At 38.3% G+C, this 12464-nt stretch overlaps 1 protein-coding gene across 1 annotated transcript in view; it reads right to left on the minus strand.

Moving 5' to 3' along the window:
* The window catches only part of khdrbs2 (KH domain containing, RNA binding, signal transduction associated 2), a 72683-nt gene that overhangs the window by 48636 nt on the left and 11583 nt on the right, over positions 1-12464 (minus strand). Inside the window, exon 2 of the mRNA XM_042501538.1 lies at positions 9108-9235. Within this exon, the coding sequence (XP_042357472.1) occupies positions 9108-9235 (128 nt within the window). The remainder of the gene's footprint in view (positions 1-9107; positions 9236-12464) is intronic.

Consider the following 12464-nt stretch of genomic DNA (forward strand, 5'->3'; position numbering starts at 1 on the left):
TCCATTATGTTATGTGATTTGTCTGTTTTTAAAGATTTGCGGTGTTCAGATGTAGCACTTTTATTTTCATTGTACTTCTCGTGCAATGACAATAAAGGCCCTATTCTATTGGAAATGTCTGGGAACTTAATTTGTCACTACAATGCTATTATAAAAACAGTTTAATAATATATAAACTTAATTTCTAAGAGCGGGGTGGGCACATAGCAGCTACAAATGAGGTTGATGAGGGCCATGAGAGTAAACCAAAAAAGTACAGCTGTGGGACGTAAAACCAAAACAATGAGGTAAAAACACTGCAGAGTAGGGTAATAACTCTCTGTGGTTCATCATTACAAATGAAAAACATTACATGCAGTCATTTGATCCATTGTTATTAATTAGAGCAGCTTAAATGAGGAGGCAAAATGCTTTTCAGAACATTTATTCCTTCCCTATTTTTATTTTCTCCAGGTCTTCCTGTAGCTGGCTCACCAAGAGCTACAATTTGCTTTAATTTTCTCCAGCTGTGAGCAGCTCCTCCAATTGTGTTAAAAATTGCATTGTGGCACAATAGTGTCAATCAGCAGCACACTTAAAAATCAATCGAAAATATGCCGCATGCTGACATTTAAATAGATTTTGTCACATTTCCAGAATGACACACCATGAACTTAAAACCATATAAGAATGATTATTTGGTATGGAGCTGGGCCACTCTATATGTGGGGCATTTTTTAACATGGGGAGGGATTTTAATCGTTATTATATCTCATGAGCAGCATTGTGGCAGACAAAGTCATCACACAAACACTGACTCAGTGGAATCCCGGAGTGGAGCCGTGATGCTATCGTGCTTAATTTTAATTCACACTCTGTACTGCCTCTACTGTATTCAGCACTTATCTAAGCAAAACACCTTTTCCACATGATAGGCCTTTCTTTGGGACACTGACATCTCTGGGCGGACAAAAATGGAATTCCTCTTTGGGTAGAGCACAGCTGCCGCACTATTTAAAGGTCACAATAACCCAAGACTGATAAGCTCAAAATTGTGGCATCTGCAAGGACAAAATACAATTTAATGTGTTGCTGGCTGTGTGTTGTGTATACCTGCAGACTGGCTACTTAAAGCAAATACCTGACTGAAGTTATTCTCTAGAAACAAGCGTGTTTAAATGTGACAAGAGCGGGTTATGTCCATTTTGTTTCTAACCAAATCAAAGAGCTTCTAATTAAAAGGGCAGAAATCATTTTACATTCTCATACAGACACACACACACACACACACACACACACACATTCAGAGAAGTCCCAGCACTGGACTCAGACAAGCAGACAGTATCAGCCATTGAAAATCCATTTCATGCCCCAAGGTTATGAGATGCTAATCAAGCTGTCTCATTAAACAGCAGAGGATAAATTCTAGTTAAGCGATAATGAAAATGACTATGCTGCTTAATCATAGTTTTTGCAGAGTAAATAGTGATCTCAGCATACATTTTGGAGGCTTCCAAAAACCCGCTGTGAGTGTATCATTTGTTAAGATGTCAAAACAGGACAGGTACAGATGTACCTACTCTTCTCCTGTTAACGGAGATCAGCCCTGTTCTCAAGGTTTCATCCTTTTTTTTCTGAGGAGATTAAAGAAAGTGATGGTAAGGTCACTGGAGCAAAGCGCCAAGGCCAACTTTCTTTATCTTGACAGGCTATAAAACGACAACAAACCTAATGTAGATTTCACAGAGAGCGGTGCGCAAAACACACAAGTCGTCCCCTGTGGATGAGGCGTACAACAGGGGCCGCTCTGTAACAAGATACATCATCCCTCCAGGTTTTATCCTCATAGACTGGTGGTGTAGCCACTGCAGCTTTGCCAAATGAATTTCCAACTGATAGTAATGGCTAATACATTGCATAACACACTGTAAAAACACAAAATATAACTTTTGAAATACGGTTGAGTTAAGTAGTACATAGCTTTATGTTCCCTCGTCAGCACCAGGGGTGTAAACACTGTAGGCCGCTGTTGCACTGTGTCCCGTTGGGTGAGGGGGGGAGAAAGTGGGCCCTCCAACAATATGTTGAGCAGAAAACAGATGCGTGCCAATAATTCAGATTGCCAATAAATTGCCAGGTTGCAGAGAAAAACTCACAATATATTTAATGTCAGTCATGGTGCCATTTGCTATATGCACCACTGAAAAGGCAAACCAACGTCCATCACGGTTATCTTTTCTTTGTTTTGCAAAATGGTCAGTATCTGTAACAAAACATGTTAGAAACTATATGCTTATAAGCTATTATGAACTTAAAAAAAAAATCAGTGACATGAATAATTCATTTTTTTCTCTTTGGTATTTGTGTCATGTACATACGTATACAGGCTTTTTTAGGACATCATACAACCCACTGTATGAGAATAAGCTGTCATATGTGCAATGATGATTTTTAGGTAACCTGTGTGTTTGCATCATCATGTTTCAAGTTTCTAATTGATAAGATAAGAAAAGATAATCCTTTATTAGTCCCACAGTGTAGAAATTCACAATGTTACAGCAGCTATGAGGTACAGTATAAGCAGCGAAAGAACAATTAAATAGTAAAAAAAAATAATTACAAGTATAAAAATATTAAAATGTTATATAATAAAAAAACAAGCTGCCAAGTACGATTAAAAAAACAAGGTGCAAAAACAATTACATGAAATAAAATAAAAATTACAATGCGCCAATAAAAATGGTCTAGAAAAAAAATATATATAAGAGAATATGTACACCAATTGCACATGGAGATAACTGCACTTGTGAGATACTTAATGGACAGACACACACAAAAACAAAATATTGAAAACACCTGGAAAGTACTTAAAGAGGGAAAAAGCTCAAAAGTGAGAGGGAGCTGCTGTAACAGGATGCCCCTTACGCAGCGCCATCTTGATACGATCACATGATGAGAAGATTATATGGTAGCTAGTTTAAGTGTAATAACTGGTGACTTGCACTGTTTTCAGTTCATGGCGTGTCATTCTTGCACCGTTATAATAGTGTGCACTGGGGACCGTTGACTACATTACACCACTGATAAGCACTCAAGCTAATAGCTAACAATGAATTTCAGATGCCGACAGCTGAAAGTGAATTTATTATTCAGCGAGAGATTTTTTTTTTTTTTTTTTTTTTTACACGTTTTAAAAATATCACCTGTTTCAACAGATGGGGAACACCTACAGTAATGATTGCCAGAAAACAAAAACCTAACCTCCCTAAAGGAGGGTAGTGTGACATGTACAATCTATTATTGGTCCACAGACGCCTTGTAGTTGACTGGAGGATGATTTTGTGAGAAATTAAAATAGAAAAACATTAATCCTATCATATTTTTATAACGATGGCTTTACATTATGAGAAGGCTCCACCATCTATATATTATAATAAATTGTACTCTTATATTTTTTAATATTATAACTATTTATGATTTTTGTTAATTTTGCATGTAAATATTGAGTGTTTTGTGGTTTGTTGCCACAGTTCATATAGATTTTACGTCAGCTACAAGAAGTAACATATTTTCTTATGCCTACTGTATTATAAACGATGTTTCACACACCTAAACTGTCTGTTACTACTCCTTAAGCTTTTAGTGCATCGAACTGCGTGTTGCTGGCAGCCTTGCCAGGTCAGCATAAATGACATTGAGTTTTTGGTGTAATAAATGTGTGCACTGTCCCTTCTAAATAAGTAAAACAAAATGTAATATTCTTACAATATGCCATGTTGGCATTAACTCAATGTCCTTGTACTGATGATGCCAAATTATAGTTATATTTGAATAAACTGCATTTATATTTTAAATGTCTAGTGGCTCTGTATCCACACACATATTGCGTGATGTTATAGAAGTTTTTTTCTCTTTTTCGGACTCAGAGCTCGACAAAGTTTTAGTCCTTTACTTTGTGACATTGTAACAAAATTGATTAACATTAACTGGATATCTATTGGCCTGGAGCTGAATGTCAGCAGACCCTTTGTCTTGTCGTAACAGAAGAAGCAGACGTGGAACTAATAACATTGACGAGGCTTTATATGAAGGTGTGTCAGTAAACCAGCATGCACAGTACCAGAGCCCTGTAACTGACCAATCAAATGCAGCCATCACTTATGTTATTAACAACACCTGTGCTTCTCTTGGTGTGACATATCCTGACAGCAGACTATATGTGTCTGTCAGTGTACCATAAAGAATGATTTCATCAGTAATTTCACTGCACAACATTAATCTTCTGTGTGTCACGTTGTCAAATCTGAAACCATGCAGAAGAATTCTCACAAGTAATTATTTAATTACAGTGGGATTTAATTACTTATTACATTTAATTACGTTGCAGCAATATGGCAGCTGCAAGCACGAATGGGCACTGTTAAGGCTGCTGAAACGTGAAAGGACAGATTTATGACATTTATACTCTGCTACCAGTGACAGAAAGTAAGACTGGACTATTGAATAGTCGACAGGAGAAAATAGCTGTAAGTCAAAGTGAGGTATTTGTGCCTCTCAGTGGGGACAGATGTTGTCAGAGTGAAAAGTCAAATATATTGGTCAGTGAATTCATATCTGTGTAGCTGCAATGTACAAACATTTTTCATAAAAGTCCATTATTATTGTTCATCTCTGCTGTAGCCTAAAGCAAATGTTTTTTTTTAAGTGTTACAGAAAACTGATAGAACAAGTAACCCGTGTTCTCTGATCTGCCATGCAGCTATTAAACCCCTTTTTGCAGGTGTTATAAATATTTTAGCATGCATTCCTACAAAAATTCTGAATATGCCGTTATATTTTCGTCCAGAGAAATAATATTGTGTCAAATAACTGTTTTGAACCTTGTGAGGTATTTGCTGTTAGCTCCATCTCACTCATCATTCAAAGCTCAGCGCTTTTTTTTCGTATCCTCTTTTCGGGCTGTGCACTCGATCAAAGAGTTGCTTCATGTGGCTAATTACCATTAACTGAAAGTGCAGTGTTACCAAGATGTTTAAGTTAGTGACACTGCAGTGTCTTGTGGGGTGCTGACTGTGCAATTAGGTCACAAAAGTTGTTGTTGGACAACTGCTCTGTCCCTCTGGACTGCACTGCTTTGCTTACTTTGCAGAGCTGGCACAATTATGTTCATTACACAGAACCAGGATTGGTATAGTAGTGTATTTTGTTTTTATGGCCACAAGTACATTGTTCCACGATACATTTTTGTATATTTCCATTATCTAGCTCCGAGGTTGTCAGTTTTTTGTTTTTCCTTACTCCAAGCTCCACTGGTTTTCATTAACTATCTAATCGGGAGCTGACTCACACAAGGACACCAGGTGAGTGACACAAACCAGCAGGTAGGATAGAAAATTGGTACTTGGGCTCTGCAATTATTTCCTTTTACTCATAATTTTAGTCTCTTAGAGGAAAATGGATCCATAGAATCGACTATTTGCAAGAGAAGCCGTTTAAGTTTCTTGAACTTCTGGATGCCTACAGTACAGGCACTGTGTATGTGCATATATACTGCTTCATATCTATCCTAACCTAAACCCTGACAGCATGAGCCCCATCAGCCTAGTCCCTAGAGAAAATGTTGGCTTTTTTTGTTTCTGCAAACCACAGATTTGTTACTTTTGTTAGTTTCATACATATCATATCAATGTTTCTAAAGTGATGTAGCTCTGATTACATGAATACGACCTGATTTTGTCACTTGGGTAAGATGGCTGTCAAGCTGTAGACCACTGTTCAAGACCAATAAACAATAACAAAGGTTGTTTTTTAGCAACAAATCATCGTCATTTCCAGTGGTGATTGTGCTACTAAATTATTATTTATTTGTTTAGTCATTCATTCAGTCAGTCATTCATTTTTTGTGAGCATTGGCTGCATTTCCAGCAGGGATTGAATGAACCAACAGACAAATATTCAGCGCTGGAAAGTGATTTCTTTAGACTTCTAAATACTACTTTGTTTTAGTTTCAGGTTTAGTCAGACTTTGGATGGAATTATTTAGAAACACCAAAGCGCATTGCTCCATGTCTAATCCAGCAGCTGGCACTGAGCTCTTGTTATTATTACCAGGGGCAGATGTAGAGATTTGGGGGTCTGGGGCCACAGGCACATTGCTTTATTTTCTCTTAATTTAATATAAAATGTCCCTAACATAGATCTTCAGTTTACTCAGTGATAGTAAAGTGCCTGAAGGAAAAAGTTTGGGAACCACTGTACACGGTCCAGCCTTATACTAGGTTTTAACCTAGTCTTGTTTAGTGAGACATAGGCAGCAGTTTCAGCACTGATTGTGTCTCCATTTTTTTAATAAACATTTTCCAGACGATGGCTGCATTTTAAATGTAAAGAAACATAAGGTTTCAAAATATCCCTTACATAATAATGTATAAATGTTATGTCTGTGGCTTGCAGAACTGTACAATGACAACATTTATTCTGGCGACTGAGTTGACTGTACTTACATACAATGTAACAGTTCAAGGAAAATTCAATCTTTGCAGTTGGAGAGTACTGTTAAATGAAAAATGTTTTAATGTTTGGGCAGAAAATGCACTTAATGAGGCAGAAACGCAAGGACAGAAAGATATCCCTGAGTCATTGTGGGTATTCTTTTCCCAAGAAACTATCTCAATTGGCATTTTTTATGGATTCAAAATCTATTTAATAGAGTGAGGAGTTCCTGAGCACAGCTTAATTACTTTCTCAACACTGATCCTGAGGAGGAAACAGCAAATTGATTTCTATGGAGTGTCCTGAGGGGCTCACCGGACTAAAGCACACCGCCTGTGCTCCTGAGGCACAGCTAAATGTTGCTCTGCCGTCCTGACATCCTCTTTTTTCTAGTCCGTCTCTAATGAGACAGCCAAAATTGGTAAACTACATTTAAAACATCACGACTGAAATGAATTAGCTGAAATGAGATCATGTAACAATGCTGGGGGCAAGACTTAACACAGAAAGGAGCTTGACTTTCATGACAAAGACTGAAAAATGGACACTGACAGTGTTTTGTTGAGGATCTCTTCCCTAAAACTCCTTTACTGAGCACTCAAAACCTGCAGCGACAACAAGAGGAAAAGTGACCAAAAATGATTCATTTCAAATGAGTGCCTCTAGACAAGAAGTGTCACAGAGGTTGGCCATATGTGTTTGAGATTTTAGTTATATTGTTGCAAACTGACATCAAAGAGCAGTCAGGTTTTGTGTAATGGGGCCTGCTCGCAAGGTCACACCAAAAATCAAGCAGGCAGAAGTTTTAAAGAGTTTGCATCATCCAAAACAAGAAGCACAGTAAAACACTGCAGCCAGGGACTCAACGTAACAACACACGAGTTGCAGTTTTGTTTATGGAACCTTTAAACTAATAGTTTATAGTTTAATAAGCTAGTGGATGCCAAGTATCCTGTATCATCATCTATGGTTATTCTAATTAGGGCTACCATGTAATTGAAACCATCGCTTAACTACTCTGACATATCATCATTTATATCAAAGCTTTAAATGGTTTGGTTTAAAAATATTTTGCAACATTGCATCACAGCTGAACACATGCATTTAAAGGAAAAGAAATGATAGAGACAGTAAAGCATAGAAAAAACTACTCCCAAGTGATCTGTCTGTCTACCTACAGTTACTAAAATGAGTGCAGTATATACTGTACTTGCAGAGCGGGACAAATAATCAATACACTATATCGAAATATGTTCTGTTGCAATCTATATTGCTACACTGATGCCATTATTCTTAGCTGCCTGTTCCAAGAATGTGTGAATGCAAGCTCAGTGGAGCAGGTTTCCCTGATTACAGTGGCAGTAAAGCCTTTTGGTTCTCCACAAGCAGCTGCGTGTCGTTGCTTAGCTGCCTGATGGAGCAGCCTCATTAGGTTACGTCTCAAACTTTGTCACGACTGACATTTCATAAGTCAGAATAAGGCGTGCTGTGTCACACAGTGATTTATGGTCATTGTTCTTCACTGTACCCTTGAGTGCTTTAGTGCACTAAAAACTTTGTATTTTTGATGACTACATGAAAATAAGCAGACATCGCCTGGTGACTTTCTATTAGCCTGTTAGAGGCTCAGTGGGATTTTCAGTGCCAACAGTATTTGTGCAAAGAGGTGAAGCAGGTGTGCCCAGATTAGCATAAAAGGCCCCATCCACCGATTGACAAGTAAAATTAATGATTCATTATTTTCACACACTCAGTGTTTTTCAAATGTAGCCCTTCCATCATGCATTTTATCTTACAGTATAAATACTGCAAATTTACATGTCTGGTCAGTTTCTTTCCACAGATAATTAACTAGAATTACCACCTTGTGGTTGTATGCCTCCACCAATCAGTCAAATTGCAATTTACATCCGTGTCTGTACAGACTCATATGTAGCCCTTACAGGCAATGCTTCAAATATGGTTGTTGCTACAAAGAAGCGACAAATGTTAAAACCTGGATGTTTGACCCAACTTCATGGCACAGAAGATCTATGAAATCAACCACGGGGGAATCACTGAACAGGCCTGCCAGGCACAGGCACAGGCACAGGGGCCCAAAGTTTCAGGGGCCACCTGGCCTTTACCTGCAACATGTTAGTCAAATTAACATTTACTGATCAGGAAGAGACTCAAAATGACTCCAAAGAAACATAAAACTACAAAAAAGAAAAAAATCAGTTCCTGTGTATTAGAGTTGAATAATGGTCAGAGAAGTGATTTTCCAAAACATGTCACAGTAAAGTAGATATAAAATGTCACTGCTTCATCCTTTTATCCTGTTTGACATTTGTTTGAAATTTTGTCAAAATAAGCAAATCCTTGAGTTAAGACCAAAATCATGTTTTTAATAGGTCACATTAGCCATGACCTTTGACCACCTATTTGAATCAGTTCCTATTTGAGTCTAAGGAGAGGTTTGTGCCAAATGTGAAGAAATTACCTTAATATCCTGTTCACTAAAATGGGACGGACAGACAAACAACCTGAACACATAATGCCTCTAGACGTCAGCGGTGCGGAAGCATAAAAATAGAACCTTATATATATGCAGTGAGTTGTTTTTCAGACTGAGACTTGGCTGTTGTGTCTCTTACCTTTGGATACTGTTGGATCGGGATGAGTACTCTCTCAGAGAGCTTGATATTTTTATTGCTGATGATATCTAGGTATTTCTTCATGTCACCGTCTTTTTTCAATTCATCACCTTCATTCTTTTCAATCTCTGCAGAAAAACAAAGTCAAAAACAAAGATAGGCAGATAATTAGTTTGTTACGTAACTGAATGAACATCAGTCAACATCTGCAAGTCTGCAGTGTGACAAACAAACAGGTTGGGGACACATAAGGAGAAACTTAACAATGCATTGCGTTACACAGTGAATATTTTGCTGATTATTTTGTGTCTCAGCTGTAAATATGCTCACACTGCAAACTTTAATGATATGAGATTATCCAGCTGACTCCTGATACGTCCTTTTACATCGGGCCCTGTAATCTCATGATCCAGTAATTCCAATCAAAATAACAACAGAGGCAAACAGTCACACTCAGCTCGCTGTGCCTCACTTCGCTGCAAACTGAGCTCTTGAGGGCTGTCAGCAGTCTCTGGTCCCCACACAGCACAGGAGTCGCGCAGATGGCGGATTAAACATAAAAAAATTGCTTGATGTTATCGGGTAAAAGTCAAGTGGGGTGGTTAAGATTGGATCTGCGAACTCTCATATTAAGATCATATTTGCAGATCATTGGTTCCAATCAAACTGCAGTCTCTCCTAATAATTTGCAAAATGGGCAAATCTTGTGCAAATTGGCCCTATAGTGCTCTTGTGTGTCGCCAGCCTTAATGCAATAAGATGAGAGATGAGAGGTGGATATTAACGGTCCGGCTCAGCTTGACAGGAACACCCTGAATGGTGCTGTTTCTTGATTGATGCATTTTATAGCACTTGTGCTCAACCACTGGCAAAACATTAAGTGCTCTAGAAATTAAGCTATCTGTTGTCCACCTAGCAGGGATCCTCCTCTGCCGCTAATTAATACCCACCGGATTTACAATTTACAATTATCAGCCTGCAACACACTGGCTGGACAATAAAAGATGTTACTGAAAAAGCCCGAAAACGAGTCACAGACTGCTCCTGAGCTGCTATATTGAAACTCGAGAGTTCATTTAGAGAGGAGCACTTCACCCTTATCTGAGCTGTCAACCGCCAGTGGACAAAGCTGTGAGGTTAAAAACACCCCTGGCCAATTGGACATTTCATTACGGGGAAGAAGTTTGGACAAATAAATGTTTTATCCCTGAACAACGTATTAAATTTGAATTAATGCATATCTCTGTTTTTCTGTTCACTAAGAAAGGAGATTGACTTTGGACAGAAAAACGTCCTCAAAAGCGGCTTAATACACCTTGAAATCCTTGTTAGAATTCAACAATTTAAGTTTGTGTTGAAATACCATTGTCTTGTTGGAAAAGTGCTCCACAGCAAAGTGTCCTTCGGAGACTTTGCCTTGACATAACCTTCTGGATGTCCATAACTCCAGCTTAATGATCCCTTCTTTCCAGGCCATTTCATTTCAGTTTTGTATCATACATGAAGGTTCGCTTGTTTGATGCTGCTGTTGTCTGTGAAATCATCAAGACGATACTCCAACAGCTTGAAATGCAAAGATTTCTTCCAGCGTGACACAATCTCTCTGATTGTGCCTGATTGTCCAAGGAAGATGGTTTAAATTGGGACATTCTGTCTTCACTTTCTTTCAGTTTCTCTGTGAGATGAGTCTCACCAAAGCTTCAAAAGTGCCTAAAAATAGAGATTGTCAAAATGGGAGCAAATGTTTGAAAAAACTATAGGTCTAGTTTTTTAAGTATGTAGAAGTCAGTGCCAGATGGTATAGCCTTAACTAACTATTTACCGAGGAAAGAGTTTTGTTCATTACGTACAAAAATGTACACGAATAAGTGTCTTTTCACGTCCCACTGTGAGGCTGTAGTAGAAAGAACCCTGTCTGGTAAACTTCATGAACTCTGACACAACCATCACCTGCCACTGGGTACAGACTGCACCTGAAACCTCTTGTAGAATCACACATTGAAATACCCTTCCAACCATTATTCACATCAACAACACTGATTCACACCCGCTTATGTGACAGTTAACACAAGGCAGATGTCCCAGGATAGCAGGAGCCTACAAAATGCGCCTTTTAAAAATAGCATTTATGTATTCTTGCCTGAGGAGATGAGTCAAACACAACCTGTGGTGTGTGTAAACACTTGGATATTTTGAACTTACTCTGTTTTTATATAAAGAGGACCAGGTACTGTATCGTTACAAGCTAAAAATATAACTACAGTAGGAGGAAGTTCATTTTTTGAGCTCTGGAGATGCAAAAGTCAGTCAATCTGTCCACAGCAGACTGTAATCTCACTGTTCTCATGCACTATACCTACGAAAAGGTAATGCACCACAGTTTGCATATAACCTACATAAGCAAGTTATTTGTGTATTACCATGGTCCATAGAGGATGAATTCCAACAAATCTGGTAATCCCCTTTACTTTCCACTAGTGCCAGCATCAGGTTTAAAGTGTAATTCACACAATACTTTGGTTTTGTAACTAGAGACCTGCAAAACTATAGACTCTTTAATAATCCTCAACTACTAGGCTGTAGACAAGACTATCCTCTTGAGATGATAGCACCATTAGCTTCAGCAAACACCCCAAAACAATACATTTGCCATTATTTCCAAGCCACAAAGCCTTCTAGCAGCACTAAGAATGATCAGCAAAGGCAGAAGTAGCGTCAGGGAAAGTCAAGAGGATCTTTGTTGTAGTATAGGATGGACATCCACTCAAGTCATGGAGAAAAATGCAATTACAATACAAGCATGAACTCTCAATTTCTGCAACCTCCATGCCAAATTTCAACCTCCAGGAATTTTTGCAGACCGACCAACCAAGCTAGCGTACAACTGCAAAACAGACCATGCTATAGAGTTACTGGTTGTAGCTACAAAGGGGACTGGGGGGGAACGTTGATTTAGAAAAGGCTATACGACAAAAAAAAAAAATGACAACATATGCTCAAAATGAGCAGAAAACTAACCAATTAGAAGACAACTTACATTTAATTCTAGACGGTGTATTGTGTTTTGTTCTAAAATTGGACTGACATGTTGTTTGTTAAACTTTTGGTCATTTCAGCATATTTTCGTGTGTTTGCTAGTCATGTTGTCCTTTCTTTTTCCTCTGTGCTGGTGCTGTGGTCAAGGAAAAAGTATTGAGCAGAAAAGGAGGACTCCCACTCAGAGAACAAAAGAAATCCAGACTTGTGTCTGGATTTTAAATGCTTTTTAAATCCCATCTATTAGGACTGTAGAAACAGTGAAAATATACAAATGTTTCAGTCAGTTGGACTTCCCTCAATGCAAAATGAGGCAAACAT

This window comes from Plectropomus leopardus, chromosome 15 (assembly GCF_008729295.1).
Source record: "Plectropomus leopardus isolate mb chromosome 15, YSFRI_Pleo_2.0, whole genome shotgun sequence".
Taxonomy (NCBI): domain Eukaryota; kingdom Metazoa; phylum Chordata; class Actinopteri; order Perciformes; family Serranidae; genus Plectropomus; species Plectropomus leopardus.